Source organism: Rhinopithecus bieti, unplaced genomic scaffold (genome assembly GCF_001698545.2).
Source record: "Rhinopithecus bieti isolate Rb0 unplaced genomic scaffold, ASM169854v2 scaffold_12605, whole genome shotgun sequence".
NCBI lineage: Eukaryota > Metazoa > Chordata > Mammalia > Primates > Cercopithecidae > Rhinopithecus > Rhinopithecus bieti.
In genome coordinates, this window is record NW_016807279.1 from 823,794 (window position 1) to 839,844 (window position 16,051).

The following is a 16,051-nucleotide window of genomic DNA, read 5'->3' on the forward strand; positions in this document are numbered from 1 at the left end:
TGCCGTGGCGCAATCTCAGCTCACTGCATTCACCGCCTCCTGAGTTCAAGCAATTCTCCTGCCTCAGCCTCCTAAGTAGCTGGGATTACAGGCGTGCGCCACCATGCCCAGCTGATTTTTGTATTTTCAGTAGAGACGGGGTTTCACCATGTTGGACAGGCTGGTCTCAAACTCCTGACCTCATGATCCACCCGCCTTGGCCTCCCAAAGTGTTAGGATTACAGATGTGAGCCACCACGCCCGGCCTACTACTGCAGACTTTAGAAACACTGTACATGTAGGCCACACTAAATTTATTACGAATATTTTTAAAATAATTTTTAACTTTTTTAACTTTTTTGTTAAAAACTAAGACACATGCACACACCTTAGCCTAGGCCTACAAAGGGTCAGGATCATAGAGGCATCACTAGGTAACAGAAATTTTCCAACTCAAATATGATCATATGGGTCCACTGTTGCACACACAGCCTGTTGTTGAGTGAAACGTTGTTACTAGTCACATGACTGTATGTAGTTCCACAAACATCTCTTTCTAAAACTTCATTATATTGTTATTTTTCCAATATGCTAATTCACTGATTTTTTCCCCCTGCACTTTCAAGTCTTTTATTTCTACACCATTTAATATACTGGCAGTACTCGAATTTGCCATGTATTTTTATAATTCTTGTCAGTTTATTTTCTATCTCATGTGATTATCTTCTATATTCATTTTTCTTCTTTCATAATTTTTTTAAACGAAGTGTGCTTGTTCTCTGAATGGTCTCCTTTCTCTTAGGGTAAAACATGTATGCAAGCATTTTCTCCATGGGTCTTACTGGTGTCTTGTGAAATTTTCGTAGGTTCTTCTTTTTGATGTTGTCTTAAATTCACCCTTTGTTATTCTTCCTTTTAGTAACAGTTTTAATGGGGCCCATGATGACTCAGTTAAAGAACATTATTGTCCAGGTTCCCTATCACCTAGATGAGATCATATTATGAAGTGCAGGCTGAGGGGATGTAAACAAAATTGATGTGTGTGACTTCCAGTGCTTTTCCCTAAGAATAGGATGTTTTCTCTGAATTCCCTTTCCCTGCACAGTAGGTTGGAAAATGTCAACAACTGAATTAACCATCTTGCTCCTAGAGACGAAAATCAAGTACAGATAATGACAGAGACTTTATTAGGTTCTTGGATGAGCTCAAGAAGTGGCTACTTAGCTGTAATCCCTTGGAAAGTTACCTTCAGAAAGTAAAATTGCTATGTTGTTTGAGAAGTTATATTTTTAAGTATTGTTATTATGGTAGTTTCTAGATCAAGATTTCTCAACTTAATATGATTGACATTTGGGGCTGAATGTGTTTTTGTACTAAAAGCTGTCCTGTGTATTTTAGGGTGTTTAGTACCATCCTTAGCCACTACCACTAGACGCCTACGGCATTCTTCTGGTCGTGACTAGCAAAAATGTCTCTGAACTTTGGCAAATGTCCCCTGTGGAACAAATGTGTTTCTGCTTGAGAACCACTAGTCTATAGATTAACAAATGTAGACATTGTTCCCTATAGTAATGCTGCCTTAATGAAACTTATAAAATATTGCTTTCACTTAGGAGTCGGTGAGAAGTGATAAGACATTGAAGCCTGGAAGGTGGTGATAATTCCTCTGCTGCAGCATTGTATAAAACTGTTAACTGTGGAAAGTACTAGGCAGAACATATTCCTGTGGAGATTAAAGCTGCTAGAGAAGTGCTTAGAAAGGCAGAATGTCAGTATATTTTGATTGCTATATGCAGTTTTTAGTAAAATATTGTAACAAAAAATGAGCACAGCTAGGAAAAAATGAACAGTTGAAATTAGAAATAGAGGTGACAGAACTTTTTAAGGGAGATAACCTAAAATTGGCTAATAAACTAGAAAAGTGAGATTTCTCAGAGTTGAAAAAACTAACTGCCTCCGTACTTTAAACAATGGGAAAAAGAGTGTCACTCATGGCTTTTTTTAGAGTCCCCCCATTTGGACTTTCAGCCAAAAGTATGAAAAAGCCACACGCAAAGATTAGATTATAAATATTGCCTTCATACCACTATGAACTTTTTCATATGACCACGTTAGTCATCTTTAAAATAAAGAAAAGCGGTCCCAGTGCCGGGTTTACGCCTTTAATCCCAACACTTTGGGAGGCCGAGAGGGTGGATAACCTGAGGTCAGTAGTTGGAGATCAGCCTGGCCAACACAGTGAAACCCTGTCTCTACTAAAAGTACAAAATTTAGCCGAGTGTGGTGGAATGTGTCTATAGTTCCAGCTACTTGGGGGGCTGAGGCAGGGGAATTGCTTGAACCTGGGAGGCGGAGGTTGTAGTGAGCCAAGATCGCACCACTGCACTCCAGCCTGGGCGACAAAGTGAGACTCCGTCTCAAAAAAAATAAAATAAAGTAAAATAAAAATTAAAAAAGGCCCAGCAAAGAAGCCAATTAATTAAAAACAAGAATCAGAAGGTAAAGAAGTATAACTAGAAGAGATTTTTGGTGAAGTTCTTCCAAATCAAACTAAATAGACCAGAAACCTTAATTCTTGAGAAAGTTGAAAAACCACTAGCTCAGCATTGAAAAGCTTTTAATTGTGTGATACAAAAAGATATCCTTGGTTTATTAAACCTGAACCAGCTGCTTGTCATGGTGGCTCACACCTGTAATCCCAGTACTTTGGGAGGCTAAGGCGCGAAGATCATTTGAAGCCAGGAGTTCAAGACCAGCCTGGTCAACATGGTGAAACCCCATCTCCACTAAAACTACAAAAATTAACCAGATGTGGTGGTACACGCCTTAATCCCAGCTACTTGGGAGGCTGAGTCATGAGAATCTCTTGAACCCGGGAGGTAGAGGCTGCAGTGAGCCAAGATCGTGCCACCTTACCCCAGCCTGAGTGACAGAGAGAGATTCTGTCTCGGAAAAATCAAACAAACAAAACTGTACCAGCAGAAAGAGGCTAGGAAATCTGTGCAGTGGCCTGATATGGCCTGATGAAGCACACCAGCTGCTTCAGAATATGCCATGGAAGTTAAGGAAATAAAGAAAATTTCCCAGTTGGTCAAATGACCGGCCTGAAAAGGACAATGGATAAGTTCCTCCCAGAGAACAGAACCAGTCTAACCAAGGAAATTCTGCTGCTGCCAGGTCAGGGAGTTCTCGAAATTCTGATCCAGAGTGATTTATTTCATAATTGTAATGAGCCAGTGACTTTTTCTAGGTAAGCATTTTGTTGCAGTTGTCCTATTTCTTTTCACCATTGTATATTGGCTAGGTATGGAGTGGGGGGCTGGGAGGTATGAGAAAAATGACTGTGTTTCTGAGTTCATCACTGTTGGGCCCCCACTGGATCACACAGAAAGAATTGTGTGTAATTCAGAGATACCCAATTTTGAGTAGAATGCAGTAACTGGACAAGTCATTTGATTGTATAGTATCTCTTGGAGAACAGATGTTTTCTTTTTGGAAAGTGAAACAGAACAAAACAAAACACGAATACTTGTACAGGGATACTTGGGAGGCCAGTATGGCAGTCTGTCAGAAACCATTAATTTTCCTCAGTGATTTTCCCCTCCTTACTTCCTTTCAACAATAGAATCTATTGACTTTTAGCTGGGCACAAGGTATGCAGCTAGAGAGAATACATCCCCAATCCTCCCTTGCAAAATAGGCCTTATCTCACAACTAATGCCAACAGGATAAGTGAAAACAAATTTCTAAACTTTTTGAATCATGTATTGAAAAGAAAACTAATTGCCTTTCAAGAACTTCCCCTTCAGGTTGGCAATCAAGTAGCAAAAACTTGAACAGTGGCATCATACCATACACAGACTGAACCCCCTCACTGGGAGTAACAGATCTGTTTCACCAGTTTGATTCCCTAGATGACCTCATAAAGGAAAGCCCATGTTATTTGCCCTGGGTTCTCATGTGAGAGAGTGATATGTTTTAATCTTGTTTCCACTACAACTACTGAAGTTTTGATTCCATTAATCCTAACTCCTACATCTTTCCTGGGATTATTATGATATTAACATTCTGCTTAAAATATGTTGAAGTTTCAGCTGTATTAAGATTTATATTTGAAGCTCAATTACTCAGGATATTGAATATACACAATTGATCTGGGGTTACGGGACATAAGACATTATAGCTGGGAAAGGTTAATCTGCAATTTTACTTTTAATTACTATTGTTATTAATAGGATTGAACTACCTCTTTGTCTACAGAATAAAGCAAAATATTTTCCAATAAGTGTTTTTTTTTTTGTTTTTTCTACATTTCTTATTTTCTGTTTTCTAATAGAGGATTATCTCTATTTTCCCATTATTAAACTATGTATATATATTTTATTTATCTCAAAAACCAAGTTTTATAACTTACCAGTTATGTTATCTATTTATTAAAGAATGCCTGCCTTAAAAATAAAACGATTACTTATTTACAACTTGGGTTTAACTTGTAGCTCTTTTTCTAGCTGGCATTTGTGTGTACTCTTGTGCATTGATATGCACACAAACATAATTCTTACCTAGAGTTTAATTTCTTTTCTTTTTAAAAATTCCTTGGGTTTAATAAGGATCTTTCATTTCTCTTTCTTTTTCCTATTTAGTATAACGTTTCCTCTTAGCAGAACTTTAATGGTACCCATGAGTTCTTATAGGTAATTATTTTTCTCAGTTTGAGTATATTTATTGTTTGTTTGTCAACTTTCATTCCACCATTTCCCAACAACTTAAGTTTTGACTTTTGGGTTTCAAATTGTGAAACAATAGCAAAGTTGGACTAAAATAAAAAGATTCAGCTTCTTCAGCTCACCTTTTTTAATAGGCAACTTAAGAATATGTCCTCCCTACAATGCACAATGGTGAAGTTCAAATGAGAGCTTGAATAGGCAAATACACGACCAAACTAAAATGAATTGCTGTGCTGATATTAAGAGTTCCTGGTGGCCTGTTGCTTGTCCATTACATAGGTCTTGATCTAGGAGTAGATTTTAACAAAAGTCACATCGAAATGTAAAAGCACTAAGCTGACTTAAAGGCTGTGGACAGAAAACAGAAGGAAGTAACACTATGTTAACTACATGTTGCTGAGGGCCTCTACGCCAGGAAGGATTTTACCTTCCAGAAGCTCTAGACTGGCACCGCCTCCAGTGCTGACATGGCTGACTTTATCCTCAGTGTTCCATTTGGCACAGCAAGTAGCAGTGTCTCCACCCCCTATAATAGTGATGCAGCCCTTGGAAGTGGCTTTCACAATTTCATCCATGAGGGCTTTGGTTCCCTTAGCAAAGGCATCCCATTCAAATACTCCTAATGGCCCATTCCAAACAATTAGCCTTGCTTGAGCCACAACTTGAGCATGATTCTTGTTGCTCTCAGGACCACAGTCCAAACCCATCCAGCCGGGAGGTATGCCAGATGCTACAGTGGCTTTTCCAACCTGAGCATTCTCATCAAACTTGTCAGCAGTAACAAAGTCAACAGGAAAAGTAATCCTTACACCATTCTTTTGTGCTTTGGTCATGATATCTTTGACAATCTTGGCTCCCTCTTCATCAAACAGAGAAGCACCAATCTCCATGTTGTTGAGTACCTTAAGGAAGGTATAAGCCATTCCACCACCAATAATCATCTCATTGACTTTGTCCAGCATATTTTTGATAAGTTGGATCTTGTCTGCCACTTTGGCTCCACCAAGTATAGCCAGAAAGGGTCTCACTGGGTTTTCCAAGGCTTTAGCAAAGTAATCTAGTTCCTTCTTCATCAAGAATCCAGATGCTTTATGGGGCAGATTCACTCCCACCATGGAACTATGAGCCCGGTGTGCAGTGCCAAAAGCATCATTGACATAGACGTCCCCTAGCTTGGAAAGCGATGCTCGGAAGCCTTCTATTTTATCTGGCTCAGCTTTAATCTTCTTTCCAGAAGGATCTTGGCCCTTCCCTTCTTCCTCCACATGAAAGCGCAGGTTCTCCAGCAGGATGACTGAACCAGGAGCTGGGTTGGCACAGGCATTCTCCACTTCTGCGCCTACACAGTCCTTCAGGAACAGAACATCCTTGCCCAGCAAAGATTTGAGTTCAGCAGCTACAGGCTCTAAGGAATATTTGTCAGGCATGGGAACACCATCAGGCCGACCTAGATGACTCATAAGAACTACTGCCTTGGCTCCATTGTCTAGGCAGTACTTGATGCTTGGGATGGAAGCCTTGATCCTCTGGTTGTTTGTAATCTGGTTCTTCTTCATGGGAACATTGAAGTCTACTCTCATGATGACTCGCTTCCCTCTAACATCCAGTTTGTCTAAAGTCAACTTCTTAGAAAGAGACATCTTGACAATATAAAGACATAGGCTGACACTTGGATCTTAATGCTGAAGAACCAACTTGCTGTTGGGAGGCTGAGTCGGTGGTGATTTTTAACGTCCTTGCCCCTTGCCCCACCCCTTTCTTTTCCACACTGTCTCCAGCACAACAGCCACTGTTAGACTGGAAAGGAAATCTAGCTTTGTGATTGGCTCATGGTCCTGTCAATCTGGATCTGTAATGTGTTGCTAGGTGAAGATTCCAACTGCCTGGACAGAGGGCCAGGTAGGGGATTAGAGGTACCTGGCTTTGGGCGAGACTTGGGTAGGTGAAGAAATCCCAGAATAAGAATGGTTCTAAAAAACAACAAGAATGGTCCTGAGGTCTGCGACTCCTTCTGGCTCTTTTTGTCCCCACCCCACAGCTCGGTTAACAGTTGCTCTTATTATTAAAAACAAAACAAAAGAACTCCACCCCACACCCGCAAACCTACATACACCTCATTCACGTTAAATCTTAACATTTTGATATATAAAAACCTCTGTAGTGCCAAATAAAAGAAATATTTGAAATAATGATTTTCATATGAAACCTTGCTTATTCAAGTCAGCATAGTATAGTTCTGTTTTTTCCTTGTCTTGATAAATATTTCTGTTGAGGATGCGGCTTGTTGTTAGCCTTCATCTTTAGATATATTCTAGGATGGAATGGGAATGCTGTCATATTTTCACTACTTTGCTTCTTCCATTTTACTACCATGGAAGAATTTCAGACTACCATGAAAGAATGGTCACTTCTGCAGGAGAATCCCATAAGATCATAGCCAAAAGTATCAGTAACAAGTGCTGAAAGTAATGGTGACATTTCTTTCAGACTACAATGTTATGATGAGGTTCCTTATTTTTTCTCTCCTCTCTGTTTGCTTTACTACCTATACAACTTAGAAAATGAGCTGAGAAAAGTGCATGCTTTTCATAAGGATGAAAACATCTATTAGAATTCAAAGTGAGTGAGATATTCTATTTTTGGAGAAAGCAAATATATGTGGCTAGTTGGTTTAGTAATGAAAATTGACTTTACAATTTTTTTCATTCAACTCCATAAGCTGAGTGAACTAAGTATGTAAAATGAAGTATTTGACAGAAATATATTTGAGGCATCACCTACTGAGATAGCTAAAATAAAAAATAAAAACAAGTGTTGAGAAAGACGTGGACAAACTGGAATCCTCATTTATTGCTGATAGGAATGTGTAATGGTGCAGCCACTTCAGAAGACAGTTTATCAGTTCCTCAATGTTGAAAATTAAGTCAACAGTATTTAAAGGCAACCTTAAATGGTGTTAAAAATATACAGTAACAGAAGCTCTCATTTATTGCTTCCAGGAATGAAATATGCTACAGCCATTTTGGGAAACAGCTTGGCAGTTTCTTACAAATATGCATAGACTTACCATACAAGTCATCAATCCTATTTCTAGATACTCATCCAAGGACATCAAAAACGTGTATTCTCTCAAAATTCTGTAAGCAAATGTTTAGAGTAGTTTTATTAATAGTTACCAAAAATTGTATATTCTTCAAGTAATAAATAAATAAACTGTGATATATCCATGCAATGGAATATTATTTTTAAAAAAGAAAAGAAACAAGCTATTTACTTACACAAAAGCCCTGGATAAAACTTAAATGTGTCTTACTAGCTGAAAGAAGCCAGGCAAAATAATTATGTAGATATTGTACAATTCCATTTGTATGACATTTGAAAAAAGGCAAAACTATAGGGATGGAAAACATATCAGTGGTTGCTACATGTTAGGAGAAGACAGGGTGGTCAACTATAATGGGGATACACAGAAGGATTTTTAGTGCAGTAAACTTTTCTGTGAGGTACTGGAGTGGTGGATACAACATTCTATGCACTTGTCAAAATTCATAGAATTGTACATTGTAGAGAGTGAACTTTAATGAATGCAAATAAAAAAATATGATCTAGAGTGTTAGGGAATCTTATTATGGAATGTAGCCTCTGACAAATAAGCCTAACTGTATTGTAATATATAGGAAATTTTACTACAGGTCATGTGGAAAAAAAAGGAGATGACTTAAGTAACTTTGCAAAAGAGGTTTTCAGTTTGTAAAATTAAAGATGAAAACAACTGTCCGTAAATATAATACTCTAGTTGGTAAGTTTGAATATCACACGCTTATAGGTGAATAATTCTTAAACTGTGTGTTATTAGAGATAAGCAAATAATGGAAGATAATAAAAAGTTTCTCACTGTCAGGAAAATAAGTTACAAATAAGCAAGAGCAGAATGGACTCTGTGGTGCTAGATTAAGAGTCTGAGATATCAGTATGAACTCATATTAAGTTCAATATACACATAGGTTGATATGGAAATAGTTACAGATATGTGTATAATATGTGGTTCATTTTCTATTGCTACTGTAGCAACTTGTCACAAATTTAGCTACTTGAAATAACACAATTTTGTGTTCAAAAACAATCCTGTACGTCAGAAATTCAGGTTGGTTCTCCTGGTTTCTTGCTCTGGATTTTATAAAGTTTTTTTGACTGGGTTTTCATTACAAGGCTCTAGGAAGAATTTACTTCTAATCTCGTTTAGGCTTTTGGCAGGATTCAGTTCCTTGCAATTATAGGACTGAGCTACCTGCTTTTGGCTAGCTGTTAATAAACCCCTGAAGGTCCTCTCAGGTTTGTAGGTTCCTATATCTGAGAGCCAGCAATGGTGCATTGAATTCTTAGAATTGGAATCTCTCTGATTTTCATTTCTACTCCATCTGTTTTCCACTTTCAGCCAGAGAAAATTCTCTGCTGTTAAGGACTCATTTGATTAAGTTGGGCCAAACTAGATAATACAAATTAAATACTGTGATATAATTATATCTGCAAAGTCTCTTTTGTCATGTAGCACCAGTATTTACAAGTTCTGGGGAATAGGAGGACATGGACATCTTTGGTGGGCCATTATTCTGCCTACTCAAACAGGATTTGGATACACACAAATATTTTCAAGCTCTGTTCATAAGAGGGCAGAGAAGCAGTGACTTATAAATAAATAAGTGGGAGTTGGGGGAAGGACAAAATTTATAGAGGAATTCCAAATAATGTGTGTAGATACATTCCTCTACTAGAGGTGGAGCTTAATTGACTGCTTGAATGTAGTGATAAATAGATTCTGAGTATTCAAATTATTATTCACCATGATTTACAAATATTAGATTTGAAAGACCCAAAAGGAAAATATGCTCTTCTGTTTTGACACCTTTCTGTAAAGAAGATTTGCAGTGTGTTCTGCACTGACCTAAACCACAAGCGCATTTTGTCACCACTTCCCCAAGATCTGTCTTCATGTAACAGCATCAAGCTCTGAGGACCTTGTCTTTCAAAATTAAAATCCTGATACCACGTATCACCCCACATAGAGGCTGAAATGTCTTCTTGACTAAATCAAGTTTTCATCTATGTTCACAGTATCAGTGTCTCTACGTCCTGCTGTTCTTGGACAGGTTTTCCAGGTTTTGTTTATGCAAATGTCCTCTGTTTCTCTCCAGGACTTTTAAGACCTGCTTACTTAGCTACTAGTGTTTGCTCATGGTGGTGACTGATTAAAATCTACGGTGGAAAGATTTCATTACAGGTTTTCAATTTTCTTTGAAAATTGGAACATGTTATGGTTATACTCTATTATTCCTTCTAGTAGGAAGCCTTTGAAATATTTGGAGCAGTTTAACTTCAATTCACCTTTCTGTTGACAATGATTGTAAAATATGCAAATACGTATTCCCTATATTATGCAGAGTTCTGGGTGCTGAAATGACCAATAATCTATAGTTACATATATTCTCATGTACATATCGTGTCATTTTAGTCACTAATTTTTAATATTTCAAAATACACCAATCCTTCTTTTAACAATTTAAAAATAATTTTTAAATTGCTTATGAATTTGTAAATGTCCCTACTAATAACAGCAGCAAATTACAATTTATGCATTTGAAAATACTTCCATGAGTTCTTGGGATCATTGTAAAAGGCAGGCTAAGGTCTGTATGGTGCTATTTCCCACTTTCAATGGTGAAAACTGCTACTCTTGTATCAACCTAACAGATAACTTTTTACATAGTGCAGAATTAGTTTGAAAACAACAGAGTAATTCACACGATAACATTATGTATGAATTAGCTGATGCACTTGTTTTAAAGCATACCTTTTTTGCATTTATTCCTCCATCCACTTATCTATTCTTCTAAAATAGTTCTGTTACATAAATTTTAAGTAAATTTTACTCTTTTTATATTTTGTTTCTATAATCTAATTTTTTAGAAGATAAAAGGACATACGGAGATATGGCCAAAATTAAATAGCTAAGTTACCCAATCACAAATAGGTAAATTTTAGGACTTTTGTGTATTAAATTCCTACAGATCTCTATTATTGATTATTAATTGATGTAGGCACTGAATAGGACAAACTCAATGTGAAGACTAAGATAAGAATTTTAATGTTATTGCAATAAAGTTAGTGCGACATAAGTTCTATAAATATTATAGTATATAATACAAATTATTACCAGCTGAAGCTAATCCTAGGAGGATTGATGTATTGCTTATTGCTGAGATTAGGTGTACTTTGCCTTAAGGAGGTCAAATTAGCACTCAGCTCGATGGTAAACACACAAACAACAAAACTCAACTTTAAAGTTAAAATCTTAAAAGGGTGTTTTTCAAGCAGGGAACATTTTTTTAATTTAAAAAGTTTTAATAAAGAGATTCAGAAGGTAACATAGTTCTAATTCACAGTAATAAAGTTATGTTTAGGGTTAGACTTTAAACTAATAATGAAGTAGCCCTGGAATTATTTGCAAAAGATGTTCCAAAAACTGTTTTCAATTTAAGCTTTAAAATATATTTTAATTATTCTATCAATAAAATAATGAATTAAATTCATTAAAACATTAACAATTGTAAGTACAGCTTGTCTGCTATACTGAACCTCAGGACATTCCCTACATATGAAATTTTCTATTACCCCAAGCTAAAAGTTTCAATAGAAAATATAAGTATGGGATACCTCCTGAGAAACAAATGGTCCACTGAATTTTAATAAAATATATATTATTAAATATATATTTATATAAGGCTACTACTTAATCATCATTATGATGTATCTAATTGTGGCTTGCATTATGCAAAACATATTTATAATTTAAACAATTATATTAGTTGATTAACTTTTGATACAGTCAAAATATTTGCCTGATACTATTTCTTGAAGTTTCATCTATTATAGCATGTTGAGGATAACACTGCAATAGAGAAAGGGCATAGATGGGAAAGGAGACAGCTGTAGTTTGCATAAGCTCTAAGCTAAAAGAAACACAGATTATGAAAATGTATCTTTGTATCTCCAATATTAACTAGGGGAATTGGGACAGTTATTGGATAAATTCACTGCAGGTGACAAGAATAATTGATGAACTAGTTTAATCGAAATATATGGAAGACTATATACATTCCAAAAATATGACCCAACATCACCGATTTCTGTATAAGATGAAGACCTTAAAAACAGATTCTAGTTCTCAGTCTCTTATCTAGTTTTGGAAATTCCAATGTGAGACAGGGAATGATATGGACCTCATTTTAGTAACAACCAAAACCTATGGGAGGCCCTAAGGTGTTTGAATTCTTGTATTTCCTGGGAGGCAGAAAGTGGCCTTCAGTGGAAGTCCAAAAACCAAGAGAGATTGAGTTGCTGTAGAGGATATTTGTTGCACTGTTTCTCCCTCCATTGTATGTAGTTGAAATCAAGCCTATTCATGAGTGTGATCAGGATAGACTTAACTGGAGCAGCAGTTGGAAAAGGTATGCCTTGTAAACTTTGATGGGCTAAGTCCTGGGCAGTATTGAAATGTTGATATTATAATTCAGTAAAATAAAGTGTCAAGAAAAAAGGAAAAAAGAAAAAAGTGAAAAGACAGAAGAAAGAAAAACTAAAAAAGTGAAAAGACAGATAAAATAAGAGAGGAAAGAGAAAGAAACTTGAAATGTCATTTCGATCTCTCTTTCTTTGTCACTTCAAAATCTGTTTCTTTTATTATTCTAATTGTAGAGTTCTATAGAGGTAATACTGGAGCCAGGCTGGAGTGAAGCCCCAAGAACAATAATTTTGCTTAGGTCTGGTAGGCTCTAACTCTCAGCTGATAATCTAGGAAATAAGCTATTGAAGTAGATGTACTACAATGTTCCCTAGAGGACAGACAATATCTATGCTGGAAATGGGAATAGGGAGCAGGAAATCATGCACTGTATTGTAGGAGGCTCTTTCAATGTATACTTCCTCCAATTTCAACACACACACATAAATGAAGTTAGTACTTGAGGCTTGGCTCACCCCACAGATTGGTAATAATGACAATAAAGATATTTATAAGGAGAAAAATTCAACATGTCTGAGGAGCTTCAGCATTATGAGTGAAAGCTAACAGATAGCAAAATATATCTAGGGAAGCCAAATTCACAGCTTAACACAAGATTTAAACAAATGGAAAAAGTCTTACAGAAATAATTACAATGGAAATATGAAGGACAATGAAGCCATTATAAAGCATAACCACTTCAATATGTTGGATACAAAAAATGTTGAAATATGTAACTCAAAGGGATAGATTGCATCATAAAATAAAAGCTTTAAAATAATGAATGAGTGATCAGATAATTTGTGGAGGAATTCTTGCATAACACACCAGAACAGGGCCAAGAGGAAATGAGTGAGCACAAAGTTAAGGTGTGAGGAAATTAAAATTTGTAACAATATTAATATCTATCACAGAGAAGTCATAAAAGGAGAAAAAATATAAAATGAAGATGATTAAGGTTTTAACAAATTACATCCTATAACAGAATAAAAAATCAGATCTCAGGTTCAAAGTGTTCATAACATGATATGCAGAATAGCCAATATTTGAAACAAATTCACACTCTAGAAACACTACAGTGAATTTTAGGAACATTAACATCAAGAACATATATTTTTCTTAAGTTTCCAGGGTAGAAAAGCAGATCACTGCAAGGGAAAAGATTCAGATTGAGATCCCACAACAGGGTGACTATAGTCAATAACTTAATTTTACATTTTAGAATAACCATTATAAAAGACTGTGATTGTATTGTTCGTAACACAAATGATAAATGCTTGAGAGTATGACACTCTATTCCCCATGATGTGATTATTTCACATTGCATGCTTGTATCAAAACATTCAAAACATCTCATGTACCCCACAAATATACACACTTACTATGTACTCACAAAAATTAAAATTAAAAAAATTAAATTAAATACAAAATTTCCACAATTAGCAAAACAATTTTAACCTAAACTTTTATATCTAGATAATGTATAATTTAAATGGGAGAGTTAATTAAAAGTATTTCCAATCATAAAGAATATCAGAATTTTGTCTCACTGAGAGATAAAAGAAGTTTCTTAAAAAAATAAATAAAACAAAAGACCAACTCTGGGTGACTTTATTCAAATAGGAGGAAATTGAAGTGCAGAACAAATCAATAAGTTTGGAAAATGAAGCATGACTAAAAATTCTAGTAGAATTAATTGTCCAAATAAGTAATCATCACAGTTTTTAGGGTATTCATTGTTGTTTTAAATCATAATTTGATTTTATAATATTGTCTTATAGTTTTGCCAATATATAAAAGCACTGTTTATGTTGATAGGTTGATCTTAAATATGTCTTCCTTGCTGAGGTTTCCTACGAATTTAAGAAAAATCTTGAAATAATGAATGTACAAATGACTTAAATAATTTGCTTAATGTCAAAATAATTAGATTTCTCTTTCCTTCTTATCTTTATACTTATTGTCATATATCTTAATTTGAATTGTTTTGGACAAGGAATCGACAATATTTCAAACACTTGAAGTGATATTAGGCATTGATATGGTTCGGCTCTCCCAAATTCTGGGAATTGTATCTCCCAGAATTCCCATGTGTTATGGGAGGGACCCAGGGGGAGGTAATTGAATCATGGGCGCCAGTCTTTTCTGTGCTATTCTCATGATAGTGAATAAGTCTCATGAGATCTGATGGGTTTATCGGGGGTTTCCGCTTTTGCTTCTTCTTCATTTTCTGTTGCTGCCACGATGTAAGAAGCACTTTTCACCTCCCACCATAATTCTGAGGCCTCCCCAGCCATGTGGAACTTTATGTCCAATTAAACCTCTTTTTATTCCCAGTCTTGGGCACGTTCTTTATCAGCAGGGTAAAAATGGACTAATACAATAAATTGGTACCAGAAGTGGGGCATTGCAGGAAAGATACCTGAAAATGTGGAAGCAGCTTTGAAACTGGGTAACAGGCAAAGGTTGGAACAGTTTGGAGGGTTCAGGAGAAGACAGGAAAATGTGGGAAAGTTTGGGGCTTCTTAGAGACTTGTTGAATGGCTTTGACCGAAATGCTGATAGCAATATGGACAATAAGGTCCAGTCTGAGATGGTCTCAGATGGAGATGAGGAACTAGTTTGGAACTGGAGTGAAGGTGACTCTTGTTATGTTTTAGCAAAGAAACTAGTGGCATTTTGCCCCTGCTCTAGAGATCTGTGGAACTTTGAACTTGAGAGAGATGATTTAGGATATCTGGTAGAAGAAATTTCTAAGCAGTAAAGCGTTCAAGATGTGACTTGGGTACTGCTAAAGGAATTCAGTTTTAAAAGGGAAATGAACCAGAAAAGTTCAGAAATTTCCATCCTGACAATGCAATAGAAAAGAAAAAAACATTTTCTGGGAAGAAATGCAAGTCAGCTGCAAAAATTTGTGTAAGTAGCAAGGAGACTAATGTTAATCCCCAAGACCATGGGGAAAATGTCAATAGGCCATGTCAGAGAGCTTCATGGCAGCACTCCCCATCACAGGCCCAGAGACCCAGGAGGAAAAAGTGGTTTCATGGTCCAGGCCCAGGGTCCCCATGCTGTGTGCAGCTTAGGGACTTGGCGCCCTGTGTCCCAGCTGCTCCAGGTTTGGCTGAAAGGGGCCAACATACAGTTCAGGCTGTGGCTTCAGAGGGTGGAAGCCCCAAGCCTTGGCAGCTTCCATATGGTGTTGAGACTGTGGGTGCACAGAAATCAAGAATTGAGGTTTGGGAACCTCCGCCAAGATTTCAGAAGATGTATGAAAACGCCTGGATGACTAGACGAAAGTTTGCTGCAGGGGCAGGGCCCTCATGAAGAACCTCTGCTAGCACAGTGCAGAAGGGAAATGTGGGGTCGGATCCCCCACACAGTGTTCCCAGTGGCGTGCTGCCTAGTGGAACTGTGAGAAGAGGGCTACCATCCTCCAGACCCCAGAATGGTAGATCCACCAACAGCATGAACCATGTGCTTAGAAAAGTCACAGACACTCAATGCCAGCCTGTGAAAGCAGCCAGGTGGGTGGCTGTACCCTGCAAAACCACAGGGCAGAGCTGCCCAAGACCATGGGAACCCACCTCTTGCATCAGAGTAACCTAGATATGAGACCTGGAGTAAAAGGCGATCATTTTGGAGCTTTAAAGTTTGACTGCCCCGCTGGATTTCGGACTTGCATGGGCCCTGTAACCCGTTTGTTTTGGTCAGTTCCTTCCATTTGGAATGGCTGTATTTACCCAATACCTGGTAATTCCTGGTATCTAGGAAAGAGCTAGCTTGCTTT

General features: G+C 37.0%; 1 protein-coding gene across 1 annotated transcript; it reads right to left on the bottom strand.

Moving 5' to 3' along the window:
• Positions 1 to 4,809: 4,809 nt before the first annotated feature.
• On the bottom strand, positions 4,810 to 6,494 carry PGK2 (phosphoglycerate kinase 2). The gene has a single exon (XM_017881110.1). It carries the CDS (start codon positions 6,344 to 6,346, stop codon positions 5,093 to 5,095), a length of 1,254 nt encoding a protein of 417 aa, XP_017736599.1. The 5' UTR covers positions 6,347 to 6,494; the 3' UTR covers positions 4,810 to 5,092.
• Between the last annotated feature and the right edge of the window lie 9,557 nt (positions 6,495 to 16,051).

Excerpts from the sequence above, each read along its gene's own strand:
- PGK2 (XM_017881110.1), bottom strand. The coding sequence starts at position 6,346 with ATGTCTCTTTCTAAGAAGTTGACTTTAGACAAACTGGATGTTAGAGGG.